Consider the following 17,378-nt stretch of genomic DNA (forward strand, 5'->3'; position numbering starts at 1 on the left):
TCCTTTGGACTAATTCATTCCAAATTGGAAAATAATTCTACACTGGCAGAAGACATTACTGCTGTTAAAAGTGAGATTATCACTTCAACAGTTTCTGAATCCAAGTGCTTAAGTGACTTCCACCAGTTCACTGGTGTGACTTTCTTTAACACATCATCAGCAAACATATTTGCTGAATGGTTCACCCTTAGCTCTGAAGTTTATTATAGTTGGCATTCTGGAGGGATGATTGCAGGAAGTCCATGTCATAGCCAACTCTTCTTCTTCAGCAGTTAAGGTTTGACTCTGGTACCGAGTATTTAGAATATTTGCAAGAAAATGAGCTGGAGATAGTGCTTGTCCCATTCATTTTTTAATGCTTGTAATTTAACTCTGTCATTGTATATTTCTCTTTTTAAGATCTCACTCAGTTCCTTCCAAATTTCAAACAGTGTCAGCAATGAAACAGCTTTTTTTTCCTGCTTCAGGGATAGTTCAGTGGTTTGAGCATTGGCATGCTAAACCCAGAGTTGTGAGTTCAATCCTTGAGGGGGCCACTTAGAGATCTAGGGCAAAAATCAGTACTTGGTTCTGCTAGTGAAAGCAGGGGGCTGGACTTGATGACGTTTCAAGGTCCCTTCCAGTTCTAGGAGATAGGTATATCTCCTATTATTATTTTTATTCAGAGACTGTTGAAGTGATAATCTCACTTTTAACAGCAGTAGCTTCTTCTGCCAGTGTAAAAAGAATATTTTCTTCCTTTGGATTAATTCATTCCAAATTGAGAAATTGTTTGGGACCTGAAAAAGCAGGAAAGCTTGTTTTTCATTTCCAGATTATGAACAAACAGGAAAACGAAGGTGAAGATGACTGCAGAAGGTAAGTTAGCTGCAGAAGCCAATATTTTAAGTTTCTCGTGTTGACCTGGCTGACATAGTTGATTTAATTTTTGTTTGTTTTAAATATTTCATTTAACTATTTTAGTTAAAAACTATTTTAACAAAAACAGACCTGATTTTAAAAACCTTGAATGTTTCACTAAATTAAAAAAATCACGTACTTGTTTTGTTAAAATATTATATGTTTGCTGTTGAAGAATACACAACATTGTTGTTTTAGTTAAATAAGACAATGTCAATGCCTGTCTGGTGATGTTCTGGTGATGTTCTCCTCCTAATACAGCATGGCAAGAAAATCCTCCAAATATTAATTATTAGCCTGTTCAGTTGGAGATCATTCACCTCCCAATGACTTCATAAATATCTGCTTCAATTACCTTTGGTAAATGAAATAACCAAATAATCATTCATTTTCTGATATAGTTGTAAAACTAATCTGAAAAGTTTTCAAATGTATAGTATGTACCTTCTAAAAATGAAACCTACATCTATCTCTGAGTTGTGAAGAATATGTATTAAGGTTATAACAACCAACAAGAATGCACTTTTATGTTGAAATCCATGATTTAATTGAGTCTTCCTAACTAATGATTTAAATTATGATTTAAACTAGGTCCAGAATGACCTAGACAAATTGGAGGATTGGGTCAAAAAAAAATCTGATGAAGTTTAACAAGGACAGAAGAATCCCATGCACGCCTACAGGCTGGATACCGACTGGCTAAGCAGCAGTTCTGCAGAAAAGGACCTGGGGATTACAGTGAATGAGAAGTGAGATATGAGTCAGCAGTGTGCCCTTGTTGCCAAGAAGGCTAATGGAATATTGGGCTGCATTAGTAGGAGCATTTCCAGCAGATTGAGGGAAGTGATTATTCCCCTCTATTCAGCACTCATGAGGCCAAATCTGGAGTATTGCATCCAGTTTTGGGCCCCCCACTATAGAAAGGATGTCGACAAATTGGAGAGAGTGCAGTGAAGGGCAACAAAAATGATCAGGGGATTGGGGCACATTACATGATTTATGAGCAGAAGCTGAGGGAACTGGGCTTGTTTAGTTTGCAGAAGAGAAGAGTGAGGGAGGATTTGATAGCATCCTTCAACTTCCTGAAGGGGGGGTTCCAAAGAGGATAGAGCCCGGCTGTTCTCAGTGGTAGCAGATGACAGAACGAGGAGTAATGGTTTCAAGTTGCAGTGGGAAAGGTCTAAGTTAGATATTAGGAAACACTATTTCAATAGGAGGGTGATGAAGCACTGGAAGGGTTACTTAGGGAGGTGGTGGAATCTCCATTCTTAGAGATTTTTAAGGCCTGGCTTGACAAAGCCCTGGCTGGGATGAGCTGACCTTCAGTTCATCTGCATATTTGACACCATCAGCTCAGGACTGAGCAAAGACTGTGAATGGCTTGCCAACTACAGAACCAGTTTCTCCTCTCCTGGTTTTCACACCTCAACTGCTAGAACAGGGCCTCATCCTCCCTGACTGAACTGACCTCGTTATCTCTAGCTTGCTTGCTAGCATATATATACCTACCCTTGGAAATTTCCACTACATGCATCTGAGGAAGTGGGTATTCACCCACGAAAGCTCATGCTCCAAAACATCTGTTAGTCTATAAGGTGCCACAGGATTCTTTGCTGCTTTTCCAACCCTAATCTTCTGTGATTCTATGAACTTGTCAAACAGAACCTGAATCTGAAAAACAAGCTGAGTTCTTCCCTCCTCTTACCCCATCATTAGAAACAAAATATGTAGAAATCAGAGCACAGCTTCCAATTTTGTAAACGATAATTGAAGTACAACAGAATCCAACTCACTCTCCCAGGACTGTATTTGCTCTGCAAGGTGAATAAGAAAAAATACTTTTGCCAATCCTGTCGAGAGACGGGACGCATATTACCGTGAGTGTATGCACATGGGTATTTGTATTTGTGTGTATTATATGAATGTGTATATTATATGAATGTGTATGTGTGTGCATGCCTATACACGCACCTGCACACACCACTGTTCCCTACTGGCCAGAATATTACATCAGCTAATGTGTATTATTGTACTGCTCTATAGTGATATGCTGAATGTATTTTATATTACATAAGTCGCCATTTTTACACTTGCTTTTCATATAAACTATGTATTACCTCCATATCTAAGGCCATACTTTACATTTCAATTGATAAGGAATGGGGTTTTGTGATTCTAATTATTTCTAATTATTTTAAATCCTCCTCTGTAAGGGCCCATTTGTGTAACCTTATGAGTAGAATTTAAACTAAGTTAGGGGGGCTGCAGAGCCCAGTCCTTAAGGAAGTCTATGAGAATGGGCTGTAAATCAAAACACAAAAAGAAGCAACATACAAATGTTTTTCCAATACATGGTCCCCACTTTTAAAAAACTCAGAGATTTTATGATTAGTTTCCCTGCTTCTATGGAACTGAATTATCATCCCCAGTATAGAGAAGTCCACATACACTAAATGGATTTTCAATAAATAATAGTAAAGGAAGGTGGTGAACAATAAAATATCAAAACAGAAACTGTTCAGAAAAGATATATTGGTTTATGCAGCAGAACCCCTTATGTCTGAAACCTCCCTCTAAACTGAAACTGGTGATATTCCCTTGATTTGCATCAGTAACACTGAGAATGCCCAATTATCCAAAACCTTGTTTATAAACATAAATTCCACATCCCACGTCCTATCTGAGTTCTGCTGTATAGGGTGTTACCGATCGGAGGGGGTAGCACACTTGCCTGAAATATGGAAACGATACAACTGATTCATAAAACCTCCAGGTGGCGACGAGATCCATCCTGTTGGGGTTAGTAGCATAATACCTCCAGGCAGCCTGGATAACATATGAAGGGACATTAGTAGCATTAGGGGAAATGTTTATCTGTCCTTCTAAGTGAATGCAGGCAGTTAATACTCCTCTTAATTCAAAATAAGATAACAATGCACATATTCAATGCATTTTCCCACCACATGCATCTGATGAAGTGGGTATTCACCCACGAAAGCTTATGATCCAATACCTCTGTTAGTCTATAAGGTGCCACAGGACTCTTTGCCGCTTTTACAGATCCAAACTAACACAGCTACCCCTCTGATACATATTCAGTGAGTCGCACTGAATTATTATACAGCAATATTGAAAGTTTCCATTAGATGGTGCCATAGTTCATGTAAGACTTATAATAAGGAAAAAGATGGTCTAGGACAGTAGTCCTCAAAAACTGTTCCCAAGGGCGTATGTGAGAATACTGTACACTGTCCATTGTTTTCAGATACCTAGAAAAGGTTACATTTTACTTCTCTTGCTTTATTCTAAAGTCCGATCAATCTAAACGACCATCTAGCTTAGTAAAATGTAGAACGTGATCTGTCTGATGTTTCTGGGAATCTGAAAGAGCCATGGTTAGTGGGCAGCAATCAGTTTAATATACTGCTGTGGAAAGTTTTGCTGAGTGATTTTAGACATTAGCACGTAACTCCTATCAAACTTCCACTAGCACATAGACAGTCGTACTGTGGTTACCCTGGCTGCCTGTTAAGCAGTGATTCTTTATTGTCAGTGAGTCAATCTCTCCAGACGTCCCCACAGCATCCTGTGCTCTGCTAGGCAACAATTTTACTGCCTATTTCTCCAAAGAATGGGTCTGACCCTGAGAGGTCCTAAATACCCGCAGTTCCCATTGATTTCAAAGAAAGTAATCCTGGCCCCACTGTAAAAGTTTTGCCATTGATGTCATTTGATTCAGGGCATTGCCTGCAGTGCATATAGGACTTTTGTTAAACATCAACCTTCAAGCTACCAATTTTATATTTAATTTTACAAAATAAAATCTAAAGCTCTGAACCAAATCCAGTGGAGCCAGTGGCAGTCTTTGCATTAAATTAAATGGACTTGTAACCAGCTCTTAAGACAATCAGCAATCCAGGGAAGTATGACAGGCTCTCTCTTTGCTTTTGCAAACTACTTTTTCTTTTTGATTCTTTTACAGGAACACATATGTTAAGTTGTAACCCAACAGTCACTATTGACCAACATTATGTACATTGATGAGTTTTTACAGCAACAAAAAGCCTGTGGCATCTCTCTGTATGTGGAGTAGTTCCAAGGAAACGTCGAAACTGGGGCCTTGCAAAACAGGTGATTCCTCCTCTCCGCGGCCCACACACACACATGCACAATGTGTAGTACAAAAGGTTTTGCCATCTTGTTTAATGCGACTCTATGCCACTGAAATGGATGTTGGAGGGGAAGCTCCCTAGAAAATTTCAGCTGAACGACTAATTTCACTTTGAACATGTGAACTTGTGGCAAAGCCATTTTTTCTCTAAGAGGGACAAGTATTTTGTGAACTCTATTACATAGCGTCCTTATTATATAGTATTATTTCAAGATGGAAACCTAGAGAATTCAAACCTGTATAAGTTCTGCCGCTGGCTTTCTTCTTTTCTCAAAATGTTTCTGACGATGTTGTTCCTGGACTTTCAGAGCCAGCCCTGAACCCAAGATGCCCTGAAAGCAGAGGTAGCAATTTGATTGAAAACACAAGAACAACAGAAAATCTGAGGAGAAAGTTCTCTTAAAACATGTGGATGAGATAATCAGAGCTGTGGGGAATTAGTGGGGGCAATTCACATGGGGTTCAGTGCACTTTTCTGACAGTTCTAGTTCACAGGGCATCATAGTTTTCTGACAAACCTTGCCCTTATCTAGGCCTGCGCTTCACCTGGTTTCATTACAAGCTCCTCAAAAAGCTTCTTGGTCTTCTACTGCCTTGCCAATGACAAGATGTGCAGCTGGTCTGTTTCCCTCCTCTACTGTTTCAGTTAGAACTGAGCTAAACTCTGTGGTTGTGATCTGAAGGGGGTGCATATGAACCATAAGCTGTATACTGGATCACCTGGGCTCTCATCCCCCACGAATTTCTTTTTAAGTTTTGAGTTAAAGGAAACCAATCTCAAGCTCCAAGTTTTTTATTGTTTCCACTTGAAACCACAGGTTGGGCCCAGGTCACCCAAATCTTGGACCAATCTCACGTGAGAAGCTTTCAGATCAAGGGTAAAATTTTCAAAAATAACTTGGTGACCAAGTCCCATTTTCAAAAGCAATTTAGGAATCTAAGGCCAGATTTTTAAAGGTATTTAGGCACACACGTCACATTGAAATCCAAACCTATTGCTTTTCAATAAGGTTAAGGCTTAAGACACTTTTTTAAAAAGTTACCTTCACCCTTTTTGCAACTTTGGTCCAGGTCTCATGTCTGTAACAAGACCTGAATAATTCTCCTGTTTATAGGTTTAGCTCTAAAGTTCTGCACACACACAGGAAAATTCAGATTAGGCTCCATTTTATCTTAGCCACAAGGAGAAAGGAGATTGCGGCAGGGTGTGGGAAAAGCAATGTGCTCAAGATTCCAGCTTGGGAGTCATCGAACTGCAGGCTCCCAGTTGAATTTCCAGTGGAATCTGCATAGAGGGGAGGCTATTCCTTTATTTTCTACATCATTATCTCTGTGTTTTGTTAAAACAAAAGGAAGGACGGTACTTACGGCAGGAAGAGCAAAAAATGAAACTCCAATAAGAGAGAATGTGGCTGCTATCAGCCGCCCCTCCCAAGTTTTGGGGGTCTTGTCACCGTAGCCAATTGTTGCTAGGGTAATCTGTGGGGAGAATGGTTGGCCATTTTATAAGACAGACAATACAAATGGACAAGAAGGAGGATTTCTTTTAAGCTTGACCTTCAAACCTGCATGACCAGTTTATAAACTTTTGCTTTGACCTCTGGACATCGTAGAAAAATACACAAACTTTCCTAAGTGTAGATTTTGCAAGCAATCTGGAAAATGTAAGCCGCAGATATAGTTTTTTTTATGGCACTCATAGTCACTGCGTGTCTGATATGTGTTAATGAATTTATCCTCAAAATACCTCTAAACAGAGGTGATATATTATACCCATTTTGCAAATGGAGAATTGAGATGGTACACTGATTATGTAACCTGCCCAAGGTCAGGCAGGAAGTCTGTAGCAAAGTTAGGAATAGAGACAGCTAAGTTCTGATTCAGGGCATTCACCACAAGCCAACCTGTCCTCTCCTTACACTCCTTCTATTAAATACAAATAGTTCTCCGATAATAATGTTTCCCTATGCATTGCTGTCCCTTTGCTTTGTGTTTTTCTTCTCCCCCCATCACCCAGCTTCCTTGATCTGATTGAATTCCTTACGTTTACATTGTGTGTGTGTGACTCAAGCCATGACCTCCTCACAAAAAGTGAGCTGAGCTCACAGAGGCTGTGTGGGTAAAGCGAGCTGGCTGCAGGGTCTCAGGTTAGAGCAGCAGGAGAGGCCATAGCTCCTGAGTTGTGCTCTGCCACAGAAAACTGAACAGCTGGGCACAAATTTTGGCCAAAACTTTTTTTTGGTGAAAAATGCATATTTAGCAAAATCAAAACATTTCACAAATTTGCATTGGTCTCTCTGACTTGTTTGTGTTTTACAAAAAAAAAAATTCCAAAAAATTGAAATGTTTCATTTCAATATTTTGAAAAGAAACTTTGTGTTTTCAGTTCAAAATGTTTCATTTTGAAATTTCCTTCCATTTTATTAAAAAAAAAACCTTTAAAAAAAAAAGCTTGAAATCTAAAAGATACATTTTGTTTCGTGTCAAACAACACATTTTGTTCAGTGTGAAGTAAATTGTGGTTTTTAGACTTTTTGATTCACTGAAAATTTTGAAAAAAAATCATTAAAAAAACACCTTAAAATATCAGAAGTGCCAGCAAACTAAAAAATCAGCTATATGCACAGTCCTACCAGACACCCCGTTTTGTTCTCTTCACCAGAGAGGACTGACTGCCAGTTTAATCTTCGCATGGAGATACAGCTCCAACACCCAGATAAGGCATGCGGGGAGACTTTCTCATTGTAATGACTTAATCTGTGTGCTTTTAGTGTATGTTGTTGTGGTGTTGGTCCAGGTCTCATTTACTTGATTCCCTTGCCGTTCTTTTAATTTATCACGGTACTTTCCAGGAATATAGTGTCATTTATTCTTATTATTTGGTCCTTAATTCCTTGTTGTCATCAACTGTAATATCCTCCAGGTCATAAGGATTGTTATTTGTTTATTCACCCAGTCACAGAATCATAGAAATGTAGGATTGGAAGGGACCTCAAGAAGGCATCAAGACTGAGGCAGGACCAAGAAAACCTAGATCATTCCTGACATGTGTTTGTCCAACCTGTTCTTAAACACCTCCAGTGATAGGGATTCCACAACCTCCCTTGGGAGCCTATTCTAGAGCTTAAATTACCCTTATAGTTAGAAAATTCTTCCTAATATCTAACTTAAATCTCCCTTGCTGCAGATTAAACACATTATTTCTTTTCCTACCTTCAGTGGACATGGAGAACAATTGATCACAGTTCTCTTTACAATAGCCCTTAATATATTTGAAGAGTGTTATCAGGTCTTCCTTCAGTCTTTTTTCATCAAGACTAAACATTTTGTCTACATCTTTTCCAAAGTGTGGTGCCCAAAATTGGACACAGTTCTCCAGCTGAGGCCTCATCAGTGCCAAATAGAGCAGGACAATTATTTCCCATGTCTTAAATATGACACTCCTGTTAATACACCCCAGAATGATATTAGCCTTTTTTTGCAACTACATCACCTTGTTGACTCATATTCAATTTGTAATTTCCTGTAAACCCCTGATCCTCTTCCGCAGTACTACTGCCTAGACCTTTATTCTTCATTTTGTAATTGTGCATTTGATTTTTCCTTCCTAAGTGAAGTACTTTGCACTTAGCTTTACTGAATTTCATCTTGTTGAATTCAGACCAGTTCTCCAATTTGTCAAGGCTGTTTGTATTTTAATCCTGTCCTCCAAAGTGCTTGCAACCCCTCCAGCTTGGTGTCATCTGTAAATTTTATAACCATACTTTCTGCTCCATTACTGAAGCCATTAATGAAAACATTGAATAGTACTGGACCCAGGACAGACCCCTGCGGGACCTCAGCAGATACATCCCCCAGGTTTGACAGCAAACCAATTGATACCTACTCTTTGAATATAGTCTTTCAACCAGTTATGTACCCACCTTATAGTAATTTCATCTAGACCACATTTGCCTAATTTGTTTATGAGAATGTTATGTGGGACTGTGTCAAAATCCTGATTAAAATCAAGATAAATTACATCTATAGCTTTCCCCTTATCCCCTGTCAAAGAAGGAAACTAGGTTGGTATGGCATCATTTGTTCTTGATAAATCCTTGCTGGCTATTCTTTATAACCCTATTATCCTCTAAATGCTTACAAATTGATTGTTTAAAAAATTTGTTCCAGTATCTTTCCAGATATTGAATTTAGGCTGACGGTTCAATAATTCCCCAGCGCCTCTTTGTTCCCCTTTTTAAAGGCAGGTTCTATGTTTGTCCTTCTCTAGTCTTCTAGAGTCCTGTCCTCCAGGAGTTATCAAAAGTAACTGCTAATGGTTACGAGCTAGTTCCTTAAGTACTTTAGAATAAATTTCATCAAGCCCCGTCGACTTGAATACATCTAACTTTTCTAAATAGCCTTTAGTCTGTTCTTTCCCTATTTTGTCTTGTGTTCCTTCTCCCTTGTTAATATTAATTGTGTAGAGTATGTCAAGACTGAAACAAAATAGATGTTAAACACTTTGATGTTGTCAGTTATTAGTTCTTCTTCCCAACTTTCCTTTGTCTTTCTCTTGCTTTGAACATAGTTACTAGTTGGAGGCACTGCACACACAGAACTCAGGACCCACTAGTCCTAAAGTGGGTTACCCACCTCCTGAAAGAGGAATAAGGAGCTGTAGAACCCTTGGGGATCAGGAGGAGGCAACACCTCTAATACATGGGTTGCATGTCAGACATTCAACTTGAACTCAAGCTCAGGAGAAGAATGAATCATTTCTGGATGTGAAATATACACAAGTGCTCTGATTTCCCTCGCATTGACACCAGTGTGAATCCTCTGACTTCAGTACAGTCACTACTTATTGACACTGATCTAACCAAGAGAACACTCGGTCCCCTGAGTGCTGTATGAGTTTGGATTAAAATGATAGTGAATTTCTGTGTCAGGGATGTGGGAGGGCATCCCAAACAAAGGGGTAAGGCCATGGTTCTAGTTTTGTACCATGATTATCTAGGGTTCAGACTGCACCATGAGCTTGCGGTTGCCCCCTCATTTGGCATACCCCCACCCCCGCCCAACATCTCTTCCACCGAAACTCACAACTTATCAATTTAATCCAAATTCAGACAGCACTTGGGGGCCTGACTCTTCATATATGATGATTCTCTAGGGCTCAGACTAGCATCTCAGGAGGAGATTTGCAGAAGCACAGTGGGCAGTTGCATGCCCAAATTCCAGGGAAAGTCAATGGCAGTTGGGTGCCCAACTCCCATTTGTGACTTTGAAAATCTCCCCTGTAGGGATTTCTTCACCAGACATTCTGGGCCAAATTTCCAAGAGAGCTCAGCACCCACAGTTAGAGACAGATTGCCAGAAAACCTCAGCCTCTCGTTAGGCATCTCAATGGCCAGCTTTTCAAAAAGCGCTAAGCACAACAGCAGCTCCCACTGTTCTGAGTTTTGAAAATCTGGCCACTTCACGTAGGTGCATAAATAGAAGCTGCTGGGTGCTGAAGGCTTTTGCAAACCTGGCCCTTAGACTCCAGCTAACAAAATTCCAGAGTTGAATTTCAAAAGCACTTCAGTGACTTAGGCACCTAAGTCTCAATTTCAAAAGTGATTCAGGTATGTAGGAGCCTAACTGTGATTGAAAGGACTTTCTTCGCACATAGGAGCTTACATCCTATTGACTTTCAGTCAGACTTAGGCTCCTAAGTACCCAAATCACTTTTCAGAATGTGGTTTAGGTGTTTTTGAACATATTACCCCAATCCCTTCCATTTCCCTCACACCCTAATTCAACCAGGCAGCTTTATTTCCCTTAAACCAACAAATGAGAGAGAGTTTCTACAGCTACTTACCAGCCCCCACCACAGTGCGTCTGCATAGGTTTCAAACTCTTCTTTCATCTCGACTCCATGGGCATCCTTCTCAGGCACATCTTTCTCGACCAGGTAAACAAGGAATGAGGAGAGGATAAGGGTCAGGAACCCAATGTACCAAGCGGTGATGAGCTCCTGGAAAAGAAACATACTGAAAATGAGGAGACTGAAAACAGCATCAGCTTCTGGAATGGCAGCGCCAGACATCTAGTGACAAAAGAGGAGAGAGACACAGGGTAAAACAGCAAGAACTGTCACTTCTGTCTGGATTACAATCTGGGTCCAGCACAGTGCAGCTCTCGCTGTTCTACACTGCAGAAATGCGACAATATTTAATACTTACACAGCACCTTGCTGCTGAGGAAATAAAAGCAATTTGCAGTTGTAGTTTGACTCAAGGCTGGATTAAGGCCCAAGACACAACACAGCATGGGGCCTGGCACCACGGCCTTGGCCTCAGATTGGGAATGGACCCCTCACTTCCCTTCCACAGAAGTTGGAGAAGTCCCACGGGGCCTCTTTCCCCTCACGGGAACGTCACCCATGCCTCCTCGTTGTGACCCTAGAGAGGCAGCGTGGCAGTTGGGGAGCCCTTCAACACTTACCCCAGCAGTCAGGGTGACACTGCTTAGGTGGAAGGACTGGGCCTATTGCACTGCATTGCTCCTGCCACAACACACACACAGTTTGCTGCTGGGGTGGTATTGGCAGGGCCCACTGCCATGGATTTTGGAGATGACAAGCCATTGAGATGCCTGGGGCAATTTAACCACTCAAAGCTATTGTTTTCAGACTTTATGTAGCCATCACTTCATCAGTTACAGTCGGGTCATGCTTCTCAGCTTTTCTTCACAGCCATCAGGCTAGAAATGTACTATGGGTTTAAATGAGAAAATTGAGATTCTGATGGAATAAGAATGAGCTGAGTGGGAGCCCTAGGAACCGATGTATATTGCCTAGGCTTTATCCTGGCCCTGGTTTTGCAACACCATTGCAAGGAGGGATTTTACCAATGTTACAGATGTGTAAATGAAGGCACAGAGAGCTTTAAGCACTAAATCTATGTGTGGGGGAAGGGGAAGGTAGCGTGATTTTCAAGCATATTCATAAGCTTTTGGGGAGCCAGGACTGTCTTCTACTATATCTCTGTACAGCATCCAACACGTTAGGGCACCTAAGTGCTATTGCAATGCAAATAAACAAACAGGCAGAACTCATCAGGAGCTGTGGGTGCTCAGCACTTCTGAACATCAACTACTTCTGACTTTCCCAAGGTCACTGAATCAGACACTGACAGAGGTGGAAACAGAACCCCTGATTCCCGTACAGATACAGTTTATGTATTAGAACTTGCATCCTGGTTACCATGTTTCAGAAGTGCAAAAAAGATATTCTTTCAGGTTATTATTATTACTTATAGAGCTCCAGCAGAGTGCTGGGCACTTTACAGACAGCTTTCCCTGTGGCATGATTTTCCTTTTCGGTCCTGGGTCATACCACCTACCATGGGGGATGTTGTAGCTGAGAATTTTACAAACGTGTCTTGCCGTAAATCAACCTCTGTAGCAAATTTGTTGTTTGCAATCACTGAGAGACTTTACTTATAAACCGTTTTTTAGACTTAATTGTTTAACGTTAGTGCCCATTTTAGCAAGCACCCTCGCAACCCTACATATTTCTCAGCCTGCCAAGGCCCAAGTGGAAGGACACAATCTGGGAAAGAAACCAGAAGAGGCCCGCTGGAAAACTAGAGGCCTGAAAAGTACAAAAAATACATAGTGGCAATGTCTTTAGCATAAGTGACCTTTTTCCAAAACTGCCGTCTCCTGAGGCAGCATGTCTGGTAGAAATAAATGATTTGCTACAGGCTAGCAGCAGATTTTGTGCAGGATGGAGGTAAATGTGGCTATGGAATGAAGCCCAGTTGAGAGTTAGGCATCCCGATCTGCCATCAGAGAGAAGCAAAGAATCACTATTGTGTGTGGTCTGGCACTTTCACTTTCCATGGCAATAAAGGGATCTTCTAAAACATTTCCTTCCAAGAACGTCATACATAGATGAGACCTTCCAATCAAAGTTATACATAATGTTGGTAATTCACAGGCCAACCTATAGACCCCCATCTTGGAGCTCTTCACTCAGGTAACTCTTAAACATCTAATCCTATACAATAATGGTGCAAGAGCAGCATAACTACCTGATATGGACCAGAATGGGTCTGACCCTATAACTGAACACACTCAGAGGCAGCTGGAGAATATATTAGCACCCATCCTTGTACTATCTGACCCATGGTTATTGGTGAAAATAAATTAACCACTCTCACGGAAACTTACTTGACTTCTGTTAACCAGCATCAAACCATTATGCATTGAACTGCTGCTTTGATTTTGAGATAAGTCTTTTCCGACCACCCTCCCACACCAAACTTCTCTGACTGATTTCACATAAGTATAAGTGTGATAGGGAGATAGATGAACCCAGGCATTGCACTTCATAATATTTCTCAAGGAACAATACTCTAAGGGCCAGATGATGCCTTTTAGACGCAAGCCTGTGTAAGGGACAGTGATTACTGACATGCAGATGTCAATTCCATCAAATACCAGAAAATCAGCTAATGGACCTGGACTCCAGTGATGGGTAAGTCAACTTGGCCATTTGATGAACTTAAATTTCTTCCCAAATGGTGACAATGGAATCCCCAGCCCCCTACAAATGGACACAGATGCCCCTCAATGCACACAAGCAATCACGAGTGAAGTTTAATCTGATGCACCGAGTGGAAATTAGATCCAAGTCTTAATGGATGCCAGCTAGAGAGAAGCCTGTGTTAACACTTCACTATTATATAGGGCTTTCTTCCGAAGAGCTTGACATACTTTACGAATAAGGGCACAATCCAACTCCTACTGAAGTCAAGCCCAAAATGTCCATTGGCTTCAATGGTGCAGGATCAGGCCCTGATTAATCGTACAAGACCCCAACAGGGTAAGAGAGTTGGCTAGGGTTACAGAGCATGTCTGCGGAATGGCACTCAAGGGTCTTGACTACTACTCTGCTGCTCTAAACAATACATATAACACTCTCCTCAAGTGTCTGATCTGCCTCTGCTTTTTTTTCCCCCTTAACTCAGATTAACCCTGTGAACTCCTCACTTACTTTGCTATGTGCACAAATAGCTGATCCCAAAAGCTTCCATGTGCCTCCCCTCCTGTCCATTCGGAGCATCCGCAGGATCTGAAGGAAGCGCAGACTTCTGAGCGACGTTGCCAGAACGTTGCCCTGGTTCCCAACAGCCACCACCGGCACAGAGGCAATCAACACAAAGATATCTGCACAGCATAAAGGAGAAGAAAGCCAGATCAAAAAGTGGAGTCATCTGTGATGGGTTGCACCCCCGGGGTACAGTCTGGGAGGTGTTGGAACCGCTATGCCCCCTAACAATTCAGCTGGGTTGGTTTTTCTCACGCTGCTCTGCTGATGATACACAGCCAGCCTCTCCAGGCACTATTATCCCTCAACATAATAGCAGGTGGTGCCACACACCCAACTGAATTACCTGAGTGCTTTGCCTAAGCCACTGGTAGATCAACAATGGAGCACCAGCCAATTTACTCACTCCCCAGCCTTGCATCCCTGCTGGAGTATAAACCCAGAATTATACCATCTTGCACTGCACAGGGATCTGTACAACACAAGCTCATTAATATAGTTTGCTTCCCCCTCGATATGGGAAAGAAATGCACGAAGCCTTTGCTAGCTGAGCTGAGATTTTCCCAACCACTTCACTTAAAACACACTGGTTAAGATAAAACTTAAAACAAGTTTATTAACTACAGAAAGATAGATTTAAAGAGATTATAAGTGATAACAAATAGATCAAAGCTGGTTACCTAGGAAATTAAACAAGAATGCCAACTAAGCCTAATATACGAGACAGGATTTCAATCAACAATATCTCATGCTGACTGCTGATACAAGCAGGTTTGCAGATTCTTGAGGAACAGGCTGCATTTTCTGTGCACCCTTGGTTCCCCTCCCCCATTCCAAGTCCTTTGTCTTTCAGAGGTTCTTTCAGATCAACGTTGAGTTGTGGGAGAATGAAGACAAATCATGATGTCACTCCCCATCTTATATAGTTTCTCCATATGGTGGGAATCCTTTGTTCTAAGCTAAGGTCCTAGCCCAGTTTGGTGGAAAAATACAGGTACCAAAATGGAGTTGTGTCATGTGGTCTGGTCACATGCCCTTGCATGCCTTGCTGAGTCATAGCAGCCATTATCCATAGGCTGCCTGAAGCGTTCTCAAGAAGGCTCACCAGGTGGGGGCTAAGCTTCATCCAAGGCCTGTAGTTTCCCTTAGTGGCCCATTACCTTGAATAGGCCCCTCACAGTCAGCGTTCTAGACTGGAATCATGTTGCCTAGTGGGTGTCACCCAGGTGTAACCACATTTGAAATACAGACACATAGTCAATATTCATAACTCCAGATGCAAAAATGATACATGCATACAACTACAATAATTACATTCAGCAAATCATAACTTTTCCAATGACACCTCACATGACACATCTTGTGTAAAATGCATCATAATTATGTCATAATCATATCATAATTATACCACTATGATTAATGTAGGGTGCAGTGTCACACCATCATCTGCTGCTTAATTCCATTTGTTTGTGCTGTAAAATCCCCTGCAAAGATCTGAAACGCACTAGTGAACTCTTTCTTTAATCAATTAAACAGGCACCTGTAAGTCAAACACAGCTTGTGGCATTGACCACAATCTGGGACCCAGGTAATCTACGCATCTCACATTTCATATGGGACACATTCTGAGTTGGTTAAGAGAAAGGGGCAGAAAATAACACGAGAGTCCGTCTTGCAAAATACAGGCTAATAAATCAGAAGGACAAACAAACCAGAGGACAAATATTCCGTAAGTGGGAAATAGTGAAAGCAGGAATACCAAAACATAGTGGTTAGTGAACAAGAAGCCCTTCTTTCTACTGGTGCCCCCTAGTTTTTGGAAATTTGGCTGACTTTCCAGGTTAACCTCTTAAGGCCAGTGCTGATTATTTTTGTGAGTAAGACAGGTCCAATTTATTGATCAATTAAATAGGTCTGAAATGCAGATTGCTTTTTTTAAATTTATGGAGCTTTACGAGTCCATAATTATCCAAGTGGAAATAGGTAACAATTGTGTCAGAAACATTCTCAGGGCTCTTAGCTACTCTGTCTTTCAAGTATGTTTAGAATCAAATGTCTTTGAAATGGCACCTTCCTATTGTCTTTGAAATGGCGGGTTTCCTATTAGTTCTCCGCCAACAATTCTATAACAAATTTGTGTAATTTACAAATCAAGAGATGATTTTTCTAATCCAGGATATTAAAAATACAGCTGAGCTCTTCTTGCTCCTTACATTGACATCAATAAAGAGTCTGTGCTTACAATTTAGATGACAATTTTAATGATTACACGTGAGACAAAACAAACCCCAGCTTGCTTACCCAAAGCTATTCTGACCCTTAAACAGTAATACGAATAGTATTATTGATTTGTATTACAATAGCACCTGGAGGCCACAACTGAGACCTTATCGTGCAAAGTGCTGCACAAAAACATAAGTGCCAGCCTTGCCCTGCAGAGCTTATATTTCTAAACAGCCAAGACCATCAAGGCATGGCAGAGGAAATGGGCAGAGAGAGAAGTAACTGGCCCAAAATCATATAACAGAGTTGGGAATAGATGTCTCGACTCCTACTTCAGTGCTCATTAGACCACAGTGCAGTAAAAGCTTGTTTGTGTCAGTAAAGTAAGCAGATAGAACTCAAAGATATGAAGGGAACAGATATGTTCAGTAAAGATGTGCCATTTTGCAGTGATTTTTGAAACTATAACAGTGTGTGAATTAAAGTTGTTGAGATCCTAAAGAACATCTGAGCAGATTCTACAGTAAGTATCTAATTCTGTCAAACCATAAACACTGTTCTCAAGTGAATCCAGGTTTTCAGGTACTTTATAATTCTTTCTAAACAGTGCAGAACTCTTAGCATACGTGGCCTTTGTATTTGTCATTCATGGGGTTTTAGACTTCAATCAGATCTGACTATGCACAGAAAAGGATAGATATATGGAGAACAATCAAAGAGATTGTGCTTACCCAACATACACAAAGGCTTCCTGGCAAATTTGAGCCTCCCTCTCCATCCTTTATAGCGACAACAACACCCAGCAGCCCAGATTCTTAAGACAAACTCCGCTCCAAAGATGAAAATGGCAAATGTTTCCTGTATCAAAAGCACAAATTATATTCTTAGACACATAACAAGGCTTGCAGTAATTCTGGACATGCATTGCTTGCTGAATCAAACAGTGGGTTCGCGTATGTGTCTATGATTTTATATATATACAGTCAGATTTTCAAAAAAAAC

General features: G+C 40.8%; 1 protein-coding gene across 1 annotated transcript in view; it reads right to left on the reverse strand.

Moving 5' to 3' along the window:
- KCNQ3 (potassium voltage-gated channel subfamily Q member 3) overlaps positions 1 to 17,378 on the reverse strand; it is a 270,864-nt gene that overhangs the window by 32,060 nt on the left and 221,426 nt on the right. The window contains exons 3-8 of the mRNA XM_030553844.1: positions 17,108 to 17,234; positions 14,100 to 14,272; positions 10,917 to 11,072; positions 6,440 to 6,550; positions 5,308 to 5,403; positions 3,632 to 3,726 (exon numbers count right to left, since the gene is read on the reverse strand). Of these exons, the coding sequence (XP_030409704.1) occupies positions 3,632 to 3,726; positions 5,308 to 5,403; positions 6,440 to 6,550; positions 10,917 to 11,072; positions 14,100 to 14,272; positions 17,108 to 17,234 (758 nt within the window). The remainder of the gene's footprint in view (positions 1 to 3,631; positions 3,727 to 5,307; positions 5,404 to 6,439; positions 6,551 to 10,916; positions 11,073 to 14,099; positions 14,273 to 17,107; positions 17,235 to 17,378) is intronic.

The sequence above is a fragment of the Gopherus evgoodei genome, chromosome 2, assembly GCF_007399415.2.
Source record: "Gopherus evgoodei ecotype Sinaloan lineage chromosome 2, rGopEvg1_v1.p, whole genome shotgun sequence".
NCBI classification, from domain to species: domain Eukaryota; kingdom Metazoa; phylum Chordata; order Testudines; family Testudinidae; genus Gopherus; species Gopherus evgoodei.